Raw genomic sequence first — 16,222 nt, 5'->3', positions numbered from 1 at the left:
AAATAATATTATTTTCTCTTTTATCATTCTATGTTTCTTTTACAACGACCAGTAACAGCCAGCCAGCGTATTTTGAAGTAACAGCCATTATTTAGTGAGAACTAGAAAACAAGTGACTCCATTGTGCAGGAGTATCGGCATCAACGAAACCTCGTAGTGATAGAGATGCACGACTTGTTTAAAGCCTCGGATTCAATTTTTTATATATCCTGGAGTCTTTCTGCCTCAACTTTGGGATTAACAGGCGGTGGGTCTAGGATCTTGGCAGCCAGTCTTGGCCTAGAGGAGAGCTTGGAGGCGGAGAAACTGTTGACTCCTTTCGCAGGCCAAGACTCCCATGCAGCCGTCTTTATCCTAAACCGATAAGTGCAATGAGTAATTCTACGGCAAACCTGGTAGCAAAAAGAAGCCAATGCACTGAAGGAACGCCATGGCACATGAGAAGATCAGTGCAGGGCACAGTGTGCAACACATGCTAGGACCGTGCCTCCTGTAACAGGGTGGCAGGGCCTTTTCTGCTAGCGAGGCTGGAAGCACAGTTTATATCCACTGCACTTACAATGCTGTGGATATGGTGCACCTTTGCGTTCATGAATCCTGAAGTGCATGCATCCATCTGGGACTCCAGATATGATGCCGGGTCAAGTCAAATATGAATCAAGGTAGATTCAAAGCAATGTTGTGGTGATGAAGTCCTAGCCTAGACAACCTTCAGTAAGATGCAGTAACTTTGGTTGAAACCTGCAGGACTAGTAGACAGTAAAACACTAATGCACTTCACGCGCATGGCCACACTCGAAGATCCCTCCACTGACAAAAAAAAAAAAAAAAAAATCTTAAAATAACTGTAAAAAGGGTTTGATATCAGGCATTGTACTTCATAAATTTGAATAAAACAATCATCTACAATTCATAGTAGAAAAGGTTCGAAATAAGGTATTGTATTTCATAAATTTGAATACAGAAATCATCCATAGTTCATTTTGAAAAATAGAAAATTATTCACTGCTAGTAATGATATTTGAACAGCACACAGAGATTGCTATTCATGAAGCAACATTACTGTTACAAAGCATTAAACAGTAAGCCCCACCCCACCCCCACACTCCCCATCCAAAAAAAAAAACCTAAAGAAAAGGAAAAATAAATAAATAAAATAAAGCAAATGCCAATTGAATACCCATATTTACAGAATTCCAGCTAGTTAGAATTGAAAGGCATGCTATGAAAACAGACATCTATCAGTTTTATAAAACAAGGGCCATAATAATTAACCTCCCATACTGGATGAAGCCTGCCTGCAACGACCACGAGAGTTCTCTTCAGTACGTTCATCAGACTGTAATAAATTCACCTGAAGAAAAATTCCCAAATATGGGCAATTAAATAAACAAGTTAATAAACAGATGCAATAGTAAAACTTGGGACACCAAAAGATATGAAAAAAGATAGTTACCGCAACAATCTCAGACTTAGCAAATGGGTGCCAATACGCTGCTAAGATGCTCATATGAAAATCCTGCATCGAATATGCATAGGTTTATATGGTACAACATGAATCTCTGGAACATACATTAGGCGCATTAACAACAAGGAAAAGAGGGGTAAAAGTTCTACTACAGTAAGGTCACACCGCATGCAATTTAGTTTGCTATCTTACTATTTGATGCAGTTGCAAAGAGGCAAGTACATGCCCAAGTGAGCAAAATGCCTCAAGGCTGTGCAGTCAGAGAATGGAAAATCTGTCACAAAAGCACTTCTAACAAGCCCTGTACCATTTCAGTCTTCAGGAGTCCCCCTCATAGCGATAAGCCAGGACTCGAGAAAAGAAGTTTGCCATCAATAAAAGACTATCCTCATCTCTTTGAAATACAAATCATGACTTGTTAATATTGTTGAATGCATATGCTTATTATCATCTCTACTTGAGGTGCATGTCATAGCTCCAATCTGGACACAAGTCATGCATCTGTAGAACGTCATATGAAGCTTCTTCCAATAAAGAAGAGTCCCTTCAGTGGTCCTAATTGGTACTATGTTTGGGTGGATATGCTGATGTCCTGGATACTATACAGCACTCTTGTTTTTTCACACCTCATTCTAGTGGGAGCTCAGGCTAGGTTAGAGAAGCTATTACTGGCTTAAGTGCCTCAGTCAGGGGTTCTTCACCTCTTGAAAGAGCAACAAGTAGAATACCCTCACTCACACTACCAGCCTACCGCATAGAATCACAGACATTTCAGCAGGGTTGCTCGAGTTTGCCAGCTTATCTGGCCTAAACATGTCATTAAGAATCACATCACCTAAATATTGTTAAAACTGCATTGTAACTAAAATAACAGACATTTTGTTTTCATGTTAAGAAATTGCAGTTGATGACCAACACAATATCTTAAGAAATTGCAGTTGAGACCAACACAATATATTCATCCAAACGTTCTCTCGCTCCTGCATATCTAGCAGCTTGCAAACTTCTGCATGAAGGCCCACACTACCACACACACTTCAGTGCCAGTTCACCAATAACCTACCATCTTTCAGAAATTAAATTATAAACTATGTAGTTGTGTTATACGGGTCATAGGTAGTCATTTTGATTATTTATATGTGCATGAGATGCATTTAAGCATAATATGATCAGGGGCTATGTGCCGTTGTAACTTCATTGGACTTTTCGATCCTGTAAATGCACTCATTAGGTCATTACAATTCTCCAAAACTGTATCTTCAGTCACTACAGATATAAATGGTTCTTGTACAAATAAATGGACCAACGTGGTAGGCAAAAATAACAACTTTGCATTGGTCTTCTTCATAATTGGAAGGACAACTAAATTTAGAAGTACTGTTTACATCAAGGAACAATAAACATTAGGACAGTAACAGCAGTCACAAAGGATGAAACCAAGGTTTGTGGACTCGGCACTGGAGCCCGTGCCGACTGTCGGTACAGGTCCGTACCGTACTAGACCGATGCAAACGAACCAAAACAAGAAAAAGAAGGAAACCAAGAGGAAAAGAGAGAGAGAGAGAAATAGAAAGACAGAAAGGGAGGAAGAAAGAAAAGGAGGGGAAGGAGTCGGAGGGGCCGCCAGATGGCATCCGGCTGGCCACCATGGCTGTCGGCTGGCGCAATCCACAGGCGTGGCGTCGCAAGCGTAAAACAGGGACGACGCCCCCGTTTCACAGGATTATTTTAAAAAATCGAAACTTAAGTGAAGCCAACAAACCATTTGCCAGCTTCATTGTTTTTGCTTTCTTTAAAAAAAAAATCAGAAAAAAAGAAACCGGCAATCCAATTGCCAACTTCACTGTTTTTAATTTTTTTAAAAAAATCTCTTAAACAATAAAGCCGACAAATAATTTGCCGGCTTCACCGTTCATCTCCATTTTTAAAAAAAGACTGATGCGTAAATAGGGACAATTGCCCTTGCTCTACGGCCGCGAATCCATCCGCATGGTTTTTGCCGCCGACTGGCCATAGTGGCCGTTCGAAAACCTCCAGCAGCCCCTCCACCATCCCATCCTCCGGTGAATCACTCCCTCCTCTCTCTCTTGTTTAACAGCCCTATCAGGCGAACCGAGTCACGGAGGCTTCCGCAGCCCTCCAGCAATCGCAGCAGGCCATCGTCGACCTCCGACGGCATCTTCCTCTCTCTCTCTCCTTCTCTCTCTCTTCCTCTCTTTCACTCTCTTTCTTCCTCGGCGCCGGTGTGTTCTGCTTTCCAAGTCGAAACTATCCTGATTCCCCGTAGGTCCAATTCAGCACACCCCGAACCACCGGATTTAGGATGATTCTGAAAACCTTGGATGAAACGATGGTAAATTAATCAAAATGATCTGATCATGTGCTAGAAACTAAGTGATGGTAATGACAACAACTCAGATTTGAGACTAAAGAACCAAAATTGAAACTATAGGGGAAAATATTAAAATGGAAAGAATCAGGCTTTGCTTTGATAAACTAGGATGCAGGACCAGATTGTCAGAGCAAACAATGCTTGAAAACAACCTAAAACATTAGATGCAGTTAGTTGGTAATGATTGCCTTAACTACAACATCCACATATCAATAGCTTGATTTGCAACTCCTTAAAGTTTATCAGATTGAGAAAACCTCGTGGTTGATGAATCAATATATTTTTGTAATTTGTACCCATTTCACTGGTGGACTTCTTTATCTTTTTCTTTTTTTTTAACAAAAGTGAAAAGTGTATGAGTCACACCCACCTACTCACACCCACAAAAGTGAAAAGTGTACACGTTTCACCTCGTGGCACCCACCTACTCACACCCAGATTTTACAAAGTGCATGAGTCAATACACCAAAATAACTAGTGCAGCTATAACTTGCACTCATAGTTTCTAATGCAAGATAATAGGAAAAGGCTGATTTGCTTACATAATAGTACAGACGCAAAACAACATAATCTCTACTTTCTAATGTGAAATTATGCAAAATTTCAGTCAAGAATCGGGTATGAGCACATGAATCATATTTTTTGTTAATGTGATAAAAACAATATCAAGTTATTGTCTCCAATGATTTAACAAATTCCAGGAGTCAGAAAATTTTATAAATGTTCATAATCCTTCACTGTTTGAATCAACATAGTGTATACGATCTTGCAACTTGATGACAGTAATCTTCATCCGCAATTGGTTTGCTGCTCAATTCTTAAAATAAGCAGGTTTTAGAGGTTCCATAGGTAGAGCATCCAAAGATATGACCACAAACAAACCAGAGATCCCAATAGAAGAAACTAAAGCAGTCAATATATGCAAAACCAATAGCATAAGACCAGAATTTTATAACTAATGAAAAGTTGCATCATGTCAATGACATGCACCATATTAAAATCCTCACCCTGAATGGGTCACCCCTCAAAGACTGTACAAACATCGAATTTCTTGAACCTCTATCCTGCAAGGAACAAAGCCTCAATTCCATTAATGAACATAGACCATAAATAAACAAAACATCGATGTTTCATGGACTTTTCTTTCACACAGATAATTAGGTTTTTATATTTCAGTAGATTGTAATCACTAACAGTAAGAAGTCAGAGATGATTTTGCTTTCACTGTATTTTGGTCATTGTCTTGCCGGAAACATATAGATAATCTTTGTGCTGTTTCATAAGGTACAAGAAAAAAAGGGTTACTACCCAGTTATAGTCCCAGCCACCAGGATCCTGGGAGAGGCAAACCGGGGACAAACCTAAACTTTGGCATTTTTGTGCACAAACCCCATATCCATGTCATTGCACTTGTCAGCCCAAGCCTTTTACCATAGCACCAAGCAATTGTCACCTCTGTTTCATAAGGTCTAAGCCACCAATCCATGTTGTTAAGTTCGCTGTTCAAATCATATTCTTCTCAGACTCACTATATGGTAAAGCTGAAAATATAAGTTTAGCATTGCAACACACCACATAAGTATAATAATAGCCATTTTGCATGCAGCTATCTAAATAGCTCCTCTTTCTGATACTCCGCCCAATTCATAAAGTTTTTGGCTAGTACATTTAGTGGTCCACTTGGATATATTAGTAGAACAGTTAACATTATTATGATCAAAGCAACAGTAATTTGCCCCCTTAACTAAATATTCAGATCCCATATGGACATTGTGAATCATATCAAGTTATCAATTTAAGACAACTAAAGCATAATTTCACAATTTTCCGCTTTAATTTGAATCATTCATATGCTCAGGCAGCATATGCACATATGCACATGCACATAAGCACGCAGAACACACATAACCATATCAATTAACAGGATTCATCATTCGTAAAATTAACATATGAGTCCATTACATTTTTTTTTCTTTCTCTGCGAAATGAATTTGTTATGTTTGTTCCATGTAATAATTTGTGAGACTTAAAGAAAAAATAATTATATGAAAGATCGCTAATCCCTTGTGTATCCCTCATGTATCAAGAGAGTGTAGGTGTCACAAGGAAGGGAGAGAGGTCACGACATGCACCCCTTCCTTTGCTCGTGAGGCGTGGTGAGGGGCACACAAGGCCAGTGAGGTGCGTGCATTGCTCTCCGCATTCCTCTCCACATTTTTCTCCATGATCTTAACACACATGGTTGTTGTCCGCTTGCAAAAGAGGGCGTGCGTCCCTCTCCGCCTTGCCGTAGTCACCCCACAAAATAAAGACAAGCTGCATGGCACATCAAGTGTTTGAAACATGGTATGCTGAGGTCCATGGTCCATGTGTGGGAGAGCATGTGCATCCCTTTCCACCTTGCTAATGAAGGTCAAGGGAGAGGGCATGCATCCCTTTCTATCGTGCCTTAGACACCTAAAAAAGGCCATGTGCCGCAACCAAAGCTAATGAAGGATGGGGAAGAGGCATGCATCCCTCAATGCTGTGCCGCAAACACCATCCAAAAAAAAAAAGAGACCGCATGGCACATCCAAATATCGAAATATGGCTAACTGACTGACATGTGGCACACACTAGGGAGTCCTAAACCCCCCTTTAATATATAATATAGATTTAGCAGTACGTCCACATTAATAACGCACACATTATACAAAGTTTTCCCTCAAATTATTTTCACGATTATTAAAAATTTAATTCAAAAATATAATTTAAAGAATAAAATATGTACGAGAAGATGAAAAATAGTATGTTGTATGGTGATGCCAAACAATTTATTAAAAATTTATGCCAAATTATAAAAAAAAAAATAGCATCATCTCCTCTAATTTTCTCAATTTTTTGTGCCAAATTAGGGGCAAGAAAAAGTGGGGATGAAGCCATACAGCATCAAAGAGGTTAGACTACATCTGTATCTTGTTAAATCTACCTTCTTTCTCCCCTCCTTTCTCCTATCCCTTCTCTCTCTTTTTCTCTCCCCCTCCCTCTTTCTGAGCATCCACTAGAAACAAATCAATGACTAAAGCAAAAGAAAAGAGAGCATGACCACCCAAGCGCTCTCTGTGTCTGAAATCAGGCGAATTGGTAGGATTGTGCTTGATTACTAACCGAACTAGCTCTGATACCAACCAATTTTAAATGATTTCAACCGAAACAAGCAAGGCATCCCAGTCCAGCACAAGAACCATGTCCCTCACCCCATCTCAATCCTATTTTCTTGATAGAATGATACAGTACCAATAATACCATTCCATTCCAGTAGGACCTTAATAATTGGGCTCACCTTATCATCCACCTAAGTGGATCGGCTTGATACCATGTAATCATTATAACTGACAACATAGCACCTCCTAAATAGCAGCTGAGCAAATTTAGTCACAAGCTTCAAAGTGCCTCTACTGCTAATACATTTTGGGAATGTGATAAATGCCATCTAAACTAAATATAAATTTTTAACTCAACAACATGACCACCATGTACCCATGCATTTTATACCTTTAAAGAAGCTATTTCATTCCTTATACTTGCTCCATCTTTCTTATAATACATTTTTGGTGCATGATCCACCTTTAATCCAAGTTGCAATTAGAGTTTTAAAGAAAGTATAGCAGAATACTCCATGCAATTCCTTAGACCTTATACAACTTTCTCATAGCATGACCCATCCTTTGTCCAAATGGTGGTCAGCAGAAGTATGAGAGCCCACCATACTGTATATTAATAACCAGATAACACAGAACATTTTTCACATTTTACATCCACTAACGGTTTCCAAGCTTTTCTGCATTTAGTTGCACATCTTTAACCTCAACATAGGTCTGGATCTATTGCTCCAATTTACTTGTCCATGCTCCACACATTTTGGTACGCAAAATTAGCAAAGACAGCATGCCCAAAGAAATTTAGAAGAGGAAAAAAGAGAAGAAGAAAAGAAAATATTAAAAGTCCAAAAAATGGAACCAGAGAACATAAAGAAGAGATCTCAGATCTAGAGCCAAACAAGACATAGGACAGGAAAATGGTGACAAATTTAGCTGGCATGGAAGTTGAATTCTGCTAGTCAAACAAAAAAAAGCAAACAAATGAATTCCCAGCAGCAACATTAACAGCGAGCTATACCTTACAGTTAAACAACAAAAGATCCCTGAAGATATGGTTCCACAAGATTTTATACCATGGTTTTCCTTGTGCACCTTTATTTTTATTCCCGAATCCCGAACAATGAAAACAATAACTTGGACATCAACTACAAAGTTAAATGGGATTCAATGGGGAGCTTTCGTCAGGGCAAACTATGAGCCAACATGATGACATTCTATAGCAGATTTTAACCAGAGAGGATTGTCATAGTTTATCTGTGAAATGAAACCAGTATGATGAAGTTTTTCATTGTCATGTCCCTGCTAATATGAAAAACTCATTGCTTTGCACTTAACGTACCCTCATGATACCTTAATGAGCAAATATATTGTGAAGCATACTGAACATAAGAAAGCTGTGGCCTTTGAGTTAATAATTTTTTAAGACCATTTAACTTCATCATCACATGTATCATTAATTTGCATTTGGATGTCCAATTTTACATTAGAATACATTAAATGAATTGAAATTGTTATAAAGATGACAGTTTGCAAAAAAGGTGTAGATCTAAATCACCTCCAGAGAAACATCTCTTAGCCGCCTTCCAGTTTGAGCACAGCAAATTCGGACAACATTCTCTTCACAGCTTCCAGAGATAATGTAGTCCCTTCCATTCATGTAGTATGATCGAGTATAATTTTGACCACTTCCGGTAGAAGAAATGCTGAATGACATGTGAAGCCTTCCATCTGCAGCTATATCTGCTTAACCTGCAACATATACTCATTACAATAACACCAGAAAATGTCTGAATGCATACTGTGACTCCCTGTTAGTTAGAAGAGTACCTCATTGTCAATGGCTGAGGCAAGCAGATAGTGATCATCAGGAGAAAAACACACCATCACATTCCTTTTGAGCTAGAAGCTGAAAAACAGGGCCTTGAGGGTCCTTGCCTTAAGTCCCACATCTTGACATCATGATCGAAGGATGCAGTAGCAAATATAGTGGGGGAATGGTGTGCAAACTTAACAACATTAATATGCTCCCTATGAAGATCTTCAAAAATTGCAGGCGCCTTCCGCTGCCCATGTCATACAAAGCTACATGCTTTGAGAATCCACTCGCAACAAAATATTCATCAGTTGAATTTACATGAACAGATGTCAACTGCTCAAAATCATCAAATGTGTACACAGAAGCATTCATGCTGCAATATTGGTCAGTAACTGTTGCCCGCATTTGACAAACATCGTACATTTGCAAAGAACCATTGTCGGAGCCAGCAATGAACTTTTGTAAGAAATAAAAACCAAAGTTATAATCTGGAAAACATATAAACTCCAGAAACAAATTTGGATAATGCAAGAATGCCAACATTTTTAATGGCGATAAAACAGATGCATACAATTAGGGATATTAAAAAAAATCATGTATCTAAAAATTGAAATAGAGCCAGCAGATACTGCTTTTCTGCAGTAGTCATATACCTTGGATGGATACTTCTTAAGCCAGCAAAGCCCTAAAATGCTATGAAGTGCTCCAGCTGAAGGAAGATAGCCAACAAGTTTCTCGCTTTCATGATTCATAACAACAAGTTCCCCATCCAACGTACCAAAGACCATAAGACTAGGGCTACTAGGGTGATATTCAAATTGCCGTGGACGGAAACTCCTAGTTTCTTCCCTTGAACCACTCCTGAATTTGGAAATTGGATGCAGATGGGGCTGTAAAGCAGAACTTACTTTAGCAGCGGAAAGGGACCTGGAGAAGGAATGATGACTTTCTCGACAATATGGCTGCTTTATTGAGAAGATTTCTGACAAAAAGCAGTGGACCCCACTTCACGCCTTTGCAAAATACTGACAACACTCTCTTTTTGTTGTCTGTTGTATGGTACATTCTCATAGTATTTCTTAATATTGCTTTTGCTTTCTCCTTCTCAGCATGTTTGACAGGAAAATTATCTAAAACTTTTAATTGTGGAAGTGAATATATCATATATTCCCTGTAATATTTCTCAAAACAAATTGGTGAAGGATGATGTGAAGGATGCTTTTCTGGAACAAAGTCCAAAGTCTCTGGAGTATTTCTAAGTTCAGCCCGCTACTTGAGCAACCTTCTTCATCTTCAATAAATACTCTGTCAGTAGAGAATTGATTCCTATGGTTAGGTTGACTGTAAATCTCAGTTGAACTTGCATGCACATTTAAACTATTATTTTTCAGACCTTCAAACATATTTATGTTGCAAATGTCATTTTTGATTCTTGTACTAGAATATATAACTTCCTCAAAAAGCCTGGTGGTTGATGGTATAGAAGAATGACCACTAGATGACATAGTAAGGTCTGATGTGTTTACTGAAATTTCTGAATTGGTCCATCCATACAACTCATGATGGGAATCCTGGGACATGTCTGTCCAGTTATCAATGCTTCGTGTATCACTTGAAATATCTAGGTCGCTTTCAGCTGATGCTTCCTCAGTCATGCTTTGAAGCAATTCATGGTTTGTGAAGGAGTCATCATCAGAATATAGACTGCTGGGACTTCCATCTATGCTAGATTCTTGCATATTTTGCAATAGAAAGTTCTCATTGGTCCCAGAGAGTGATTCAGGGTAAGAGTAACAATGATGCGAAGAAGATCGGATTTTCTCATAAGCAGAAGAAATCACTCCCTTGCCAGAACATGGCCCAGTATCATAGCAACACAAACAACTCTGAAAACGGAGTTCCTCCAGGGAATGTAGTTTTGATAGTGCAGCACTTGTCATCCAAAGATTGGTAACTCTTGTGTCACACATAGAGAGCCGCATTAGCTTTGGCATGCAACTAAAGCAACTTGTTGGAAACTGGTCAGATGAACACTGAAATCCAGTCTAAGCGTATGCAGCTGCATGAATTTCCCAGTCATATTGAGCTTCCGAATGGGAGAGAAGCGCAAGTTTAAAATCCGGCATGCTATCCCTTTTTGGCAAATATCACTGAGAATAAGAGGAATTATATAAAGACCATAATTATGTCAGAATTACAAAAATTTTGACACATCCAGAACTTCATTTGACTTGAAAAGTGTTCAAGAAGAGCTGACATAGAATAGCAAATTCTGATGGTATCCGGCAGAACAAAAATCAAAGTAACTAAAGAATGTAATGAAAAATATATATTTACATATAATAAAAAAAATAAACGATAACAATTTGGCATTAGAAATCATGCAACTGAGTTTGGAAGGGAAAATGATTGAGAGATGAGGTATTTCTTCCCATACCCAAATAATCTGGAAGTTTAGATAATATACCACAAGATCTCAGAGATAAATATACAATAAATATAAAACACAGAAGAAGTTAGGAGCAAGTTGTAGAAGTGTAATGGAGAATCCTAAGCAAATGTTAGATTTTGAGTGAAGATACAGGATACGGATCTATTATCTCCTGACATCAGTGGTTTGGCAGCAATTGTGAGCAGTAGTTTGACAAACACATAATTTAATGACAAAAATCAGATTAAATTCTTTCAATTTCAACAACAGCAAAATCAAACCAGCAAAAACATCATGCTCTCTTATGATGAATATAGTATATTAGCAATGAACAGTAAACCTATGATTACGATTTCTGCTAAATTGCATTTTAGTTCCAATTCATCCAAAGGAAGATGGCAACTACTAGATTACATCACTGTAAAAACATGTGATACTGAAAATTCATCAATAAGACATAAGACGTAACCTGCAAAACAATAATACTATGACATTTTAAAAGAAATTATAATAAGTCGAAAATCACTTTCATAACCAGAATTATTTATTTTCTTTGATAATGTGGCGAAGTTATCTTCAAGGCTCACACTTATAAGATCTCGGTATTAAACCATCATTTAAAGAGAAGGTTACTACACATGTGACTGGTTCATATGGTAGGCCGTGACATTATCACATAGTTTGTTAACATGATACATGAATTAGTAGTATGTCTGCATTTATAAATACGCTAACATCAAAGGCTGTTATTTTTGCCATGATCAATCAAGACAATTTTTTTATATTGAAAGACAAATTCTCCCAACAGCGCTTGACTACTTAACAGTTGGTAAAAAAACCTAAGCCACTATAAGTGTCTCTATCCATAAAATTTCAAAATTAACAACCAATCCAACAAAATCCTCAAAAGGAACCCATCCCTGGCTTGGTGACTTGAGCAAGTCAATGATTTCTTCTAGTTGTGATATAAGGATTTATGGAATAATTTTAATCCGCAAAACATAACTCTCCCAAGCAAACAGAAGCCAAATGAAAGAAGAATTTTTAAAATCTTCAGAACAGCCGTGAGAAAAGCACATTTGAAAGAACATCAACAAGATGAAGGGTAATCTTGACCAGTTTGTTGCCATTATTCATCCCTAATTTCACAAATTATTTACACACTACAACACCTTTCTTAGAGGATGCTAAATGTTCTCGTCTCTTCCATAGTATTTTTACTCTACCATAAAGAATTGACACTTAAAACAGCTGAACCAACTCTAATCACATAATCTACCAGCAAGTGGAAATGGGCCACTAACCACCCTCCTATCGCTACAATCAAGTCAATCTTCTCAAGAAGGTTGATAGGCTCAATTTCAATTGCCTACAATTTAAGAATATCGTTCACTATTCTTCCTCATGCAAAATATACAGGCAAAAAACCACATGCAAACAATGTGTTTCACCGCAACAACAATTAACAACATGAACTCGAAGCCATCATGGCTATGACATCTGTTACATTGGCACATCTCTAGCACTATCGACAATTATTCCATGATGCCTATATGGCGTGTAACATGACTCTGTAGAAAATTAGCTTAGATTCTAGAATTACTGTAGAAATGGACCTTACATCCCTATGACTACTGCTGGCTTTATGTATTTAACTCTTGTTATGTAAAATCTATATCAAGGGAACCTTCTTTAAGTTCCTAAATTACTCAATGATTTATATGTTACTATTTACTTCTTTATAAGTCATTTTGAAACAAGCACGACGCTTAATTAGCAATCATGTCAAGAAGAATCCTATAAACATGGATGACGGGCATCAGGCCTATTCCACTGCTTCCTCATCTGCTGTACAGTGAACACAAGGCATTATCAGCTTTGATTAATTGATTTTGCAGTGTTTCTTATGTAGAATAATCTTCAATTTTTAGAAGTTATTCAGTACACAACTTAGGAAGTATAAGAGGCTTAAATTGATTAATAAGCAAGAAATCTTCTCTTCACGTTGTACTCTAACATGCTGAACCACCTATTGTCACTTCTCCATCCGAATCTCAATTCAAGGCTTGTATTTTTTTTCCCCTTTCAAATGATTGCATGTTTGATAACCATACACGATACTCATGGATTTCATACTGCAAACATATGTTTAATCTAGTTCCCATTGTAATACAAATTACTTTAACATAAACAATAAGTGCTATGTGAAGCAATGTGGTTGGTAGCAAATTTGATGAATGATCAAGGCCTCAATCAAACAAATATCAATTAACCAAAAACATTCCAAACATTTTCTCTATGATGAATTTCTTATTTATCCATAGCCCAACCCAACCCCACCAGACCAACCCTATACAATCAGAATATAGATTAAGATGGGGCTGGGGTTGGGTTAGCTAGCCAAAATCCCAAGCCAAGACAACATTGGGTTGGCATGGAGTTGGATTTGCCCTCCACCCTACCACCCACCTGAGTTGCAGACCTAACAGATGTTCCCGTAAAATGTTTTTAGCTGCATGAGGGCATTTTGGACCAAGTATAGGGCAGTGTGCTTCATTAACCATTTCAAAGCGCACAGTCAGACAAGTTATTTTAAGACTTCCAACATCATAGTCAAAATGAGGATTGAGGATGATGTGATAGCACCCCCTCTAAATTCTAAATTGACATCAAGATTCAAGAATGCAATTCCACACGGCCATCTCAAGGAAAAAAATCCTTCACAAGTTTCATAGAAGTTGATCCTAATGTTTACTCAGCAAACAAAATCACACAGTTGGGTTGAATCCTCAGGTTGTCAGGATTGAAAAAATTGCAATGCAGTCAATCCAGCTGTTGTTAAAACAAAGCTGGGTGCTTTATTTTAACACATCACAATATCATTCTCATTTTGGAGAAGAAACACTTTCAAAGTCCTTATCAATATTCAACATAAAGAACCTTAATTTGTAGCATGAAAATTTGGTGTACATGGAGCTTGAAACAAGATTTCACTCTCTGTCTGTCATTTGTGCTCCTAAATCCCCCAAAAGTTTGTGTGCTAGTTGCCAAGCACACCAATGCTCCCATCATTCCAAGGACTCCAAAATAATTCATGCATGGGGTTAATCTTCTACCATGATCCAAGAGACACTGCAGCATTAGTGGAACTTCAACATATCAAATCAATCTTAATCAATACTAAGTCTATTGTAACTTAAGTTTGCTAATCCACATGCTCTTGCAACTCATTTTTTCAGCAGATACTATGATAACTCTTTAGTTGCATGACCTTCTTCAATCGGTGTGTCATGGACAGCTTGCATCCACTGCTGCTTGATCATCAGTACATTGCATGCCTGTAGCAATGGCACTTAAATCCTTGGCAAATGATTCAAACTCAAGGTTATTATTCCTTGATTTATTTATTCCATTTATTCTAGCTTCCTAGGCATCTAGCATACAGTTGACCATTGCTTGATCAAGAAGAATGCACTTTTTTGCTGCTGCATCAGTTGAAATCAATTGGCAATGAATATGCTAGTGAAGCGGTATGCACCGACGTATGCAAGCACAGTTTTTCTTAACTAACCAAGGTGCATCAAACATAAGTCAAGCAGCCCACCTACCATGCTCATACCAGCTAAATCAGGTTAAAATTCCAACTTTCTTCATGAAAATGCAAGATCTGATGAACTCCATCCCTCCACTACTCTATCCACCCTAGCGCAAGCTGGCTTGGCTAACAACCTTTGCTGCAGCAACACTTGTTCATTTTACTCCAACCTGTCAGTGTTCTTGTACAACACACTTCAGCTTAAGTGCAAAGAAAATCTGAATTATATAGCCATAGAGTGCAACCTTAAATTTTCTTTTATGGTGCATTACAAAAGCCCCGTAATAACCAGTATGCAACCAGAGATGAGTTCAATAGAACACAGAGTAATACATTTTTTCCCTCATCTCTTACACCCCTAAGTCATATATAATATTCAAATTATCTTTTTATTGTAACCATTTCAGAACTCCTTCCTCGATTTTTATAACTGTATTTCCAATCACTAGTTTTTCAACCTCAGCATATAGAAGAATACCTTTAGCACCATCTAGTGTTTCTTGAACACATCACAATATAATCTTCTTCACTGAAACTACTATGATGAGGTTGGGCATTATGATGCACTAAATCTGAAATTCTCTCGACATTTAAACAGCAGAGGTAACAAATTTAATTGCAATTTAGCATCTATAATCAAACTTGCAGTTCGAACCAGCTCTTCAATTCCTCGTACAATGGCACTGGCAGCATCTTTATTTGTCCTCAGGCTTCCTGGGTGACCAGGTCAGATGTGTCTCAGTAAATGGTAATTTTTTGCTTGGCAGATTACTTCCTTGTCCTCAATCCTTTTACAAGAAAAAACCATCATGCCTACCAAAAAGTGAGTAAGATAATAGAAGGTCTAGATTCATATCTAATATTTATATTAGTGAGAGACAGATAGAAAAAGACAAAGAGATTAGTTCTTTTCAGCAGTCAATTAGCAGACCACGTAAGGATAGAGTTATTGGATTGGAATAGTTAAATATAGTTTAAGAATTGAACAGAAACATTAAAACCAAAGAAAATTTTGAGAAGTATAGTGAAACATACTCCAAAACATCTTTCCAGGATGACGAATCAACAAGATCAATCATCCGAAGCTTCTGGTTGACTGCACGAAGCAAAGACAAAACATATTCTCCATCTAACAAGATATAAGATGAGTTCTGACATACATCAACTGCATCAATTTCAGATAAACTGGACATAGATAAAAGATCTATAAGAGGAGGAAAATCAGAACTCTTTAACTGGTCTATGATGATATTCAAACAGCATTGTTCTGCATGCGACTTCTGATGCTTAACCTGCACAGCAAAGAAGTATCAGAAACTACATTTCAAATGCTAGCAAGCATAAGAGGAAGAAACAGATTTATCACAAATCATTGCTAAA

The 16,222-nt window shown here is 37.8% G+C and overlaps 1 protein-coding gene across 1 annotated transcript in view; it reads right to left on the bottom strand.

The window, feature by feature from the left end:
• Window positions 1–925: 925 nt before the first annotated feature.
• Window positions 926–16,222, bottom strand: part of LOC105044535 (protein DWD HYPERSENSITIVE TO UV-B 1) — a 15,906-nt gene continuing 609 nt past the window's right edge. The window contains 13 exon segments of the mRNA XM_073247240.1: window positions 926–1,354; window positions 1,457–1,519; window positions 4,868–4,924; window positions 8,556–8,740; window positions 8,800–8,892; window positions 8,895–9,047; window positions 9,050–9,272; window positions 9,470–9,786; window positions 9,789–9,899; window positions 9,902–10,087; window positions 10,090–10,830; window positions 10,833–10,966; window positions 15,878–16,134. Of these exon segments, the coding sequence (XP_073103341.1) occupies window positions 1,271–1,354; window positions 1,457–1,519; window positions 4,868–4,924; window positions 8,556–8,740; window positions 8,800–8,892; window positions 8,895–9,047; window positions 9,050–9,272; window positions 9,470–9,786; window positions 9,789–9,899; window positions 9,902–10,087; window positions 10,090–10,830; window positions 10,833–10,966; window positions 15,878–16,134 (2,604 nt within the window). The 3' untranslated portion in view covers window positions 926–1,270.

The sequence above is a fragment of the Elaeis guineensis genome, chromosome 13, assembly GCF_000442705.2.
Source record: "Elaeis guineensis isolate ETL-2024a chromosome 13, EG11, whole genome shotgun sequence".
NCBI lineage: Eukaryota > Viridiplantae > Streptophyta > Magnoliopsida > Arecales > Arecaceae > Elaeis > Elaeis guineensis.
This window is presented reverse-complemented; position numbering and strand designations above follow the sequence as displayed.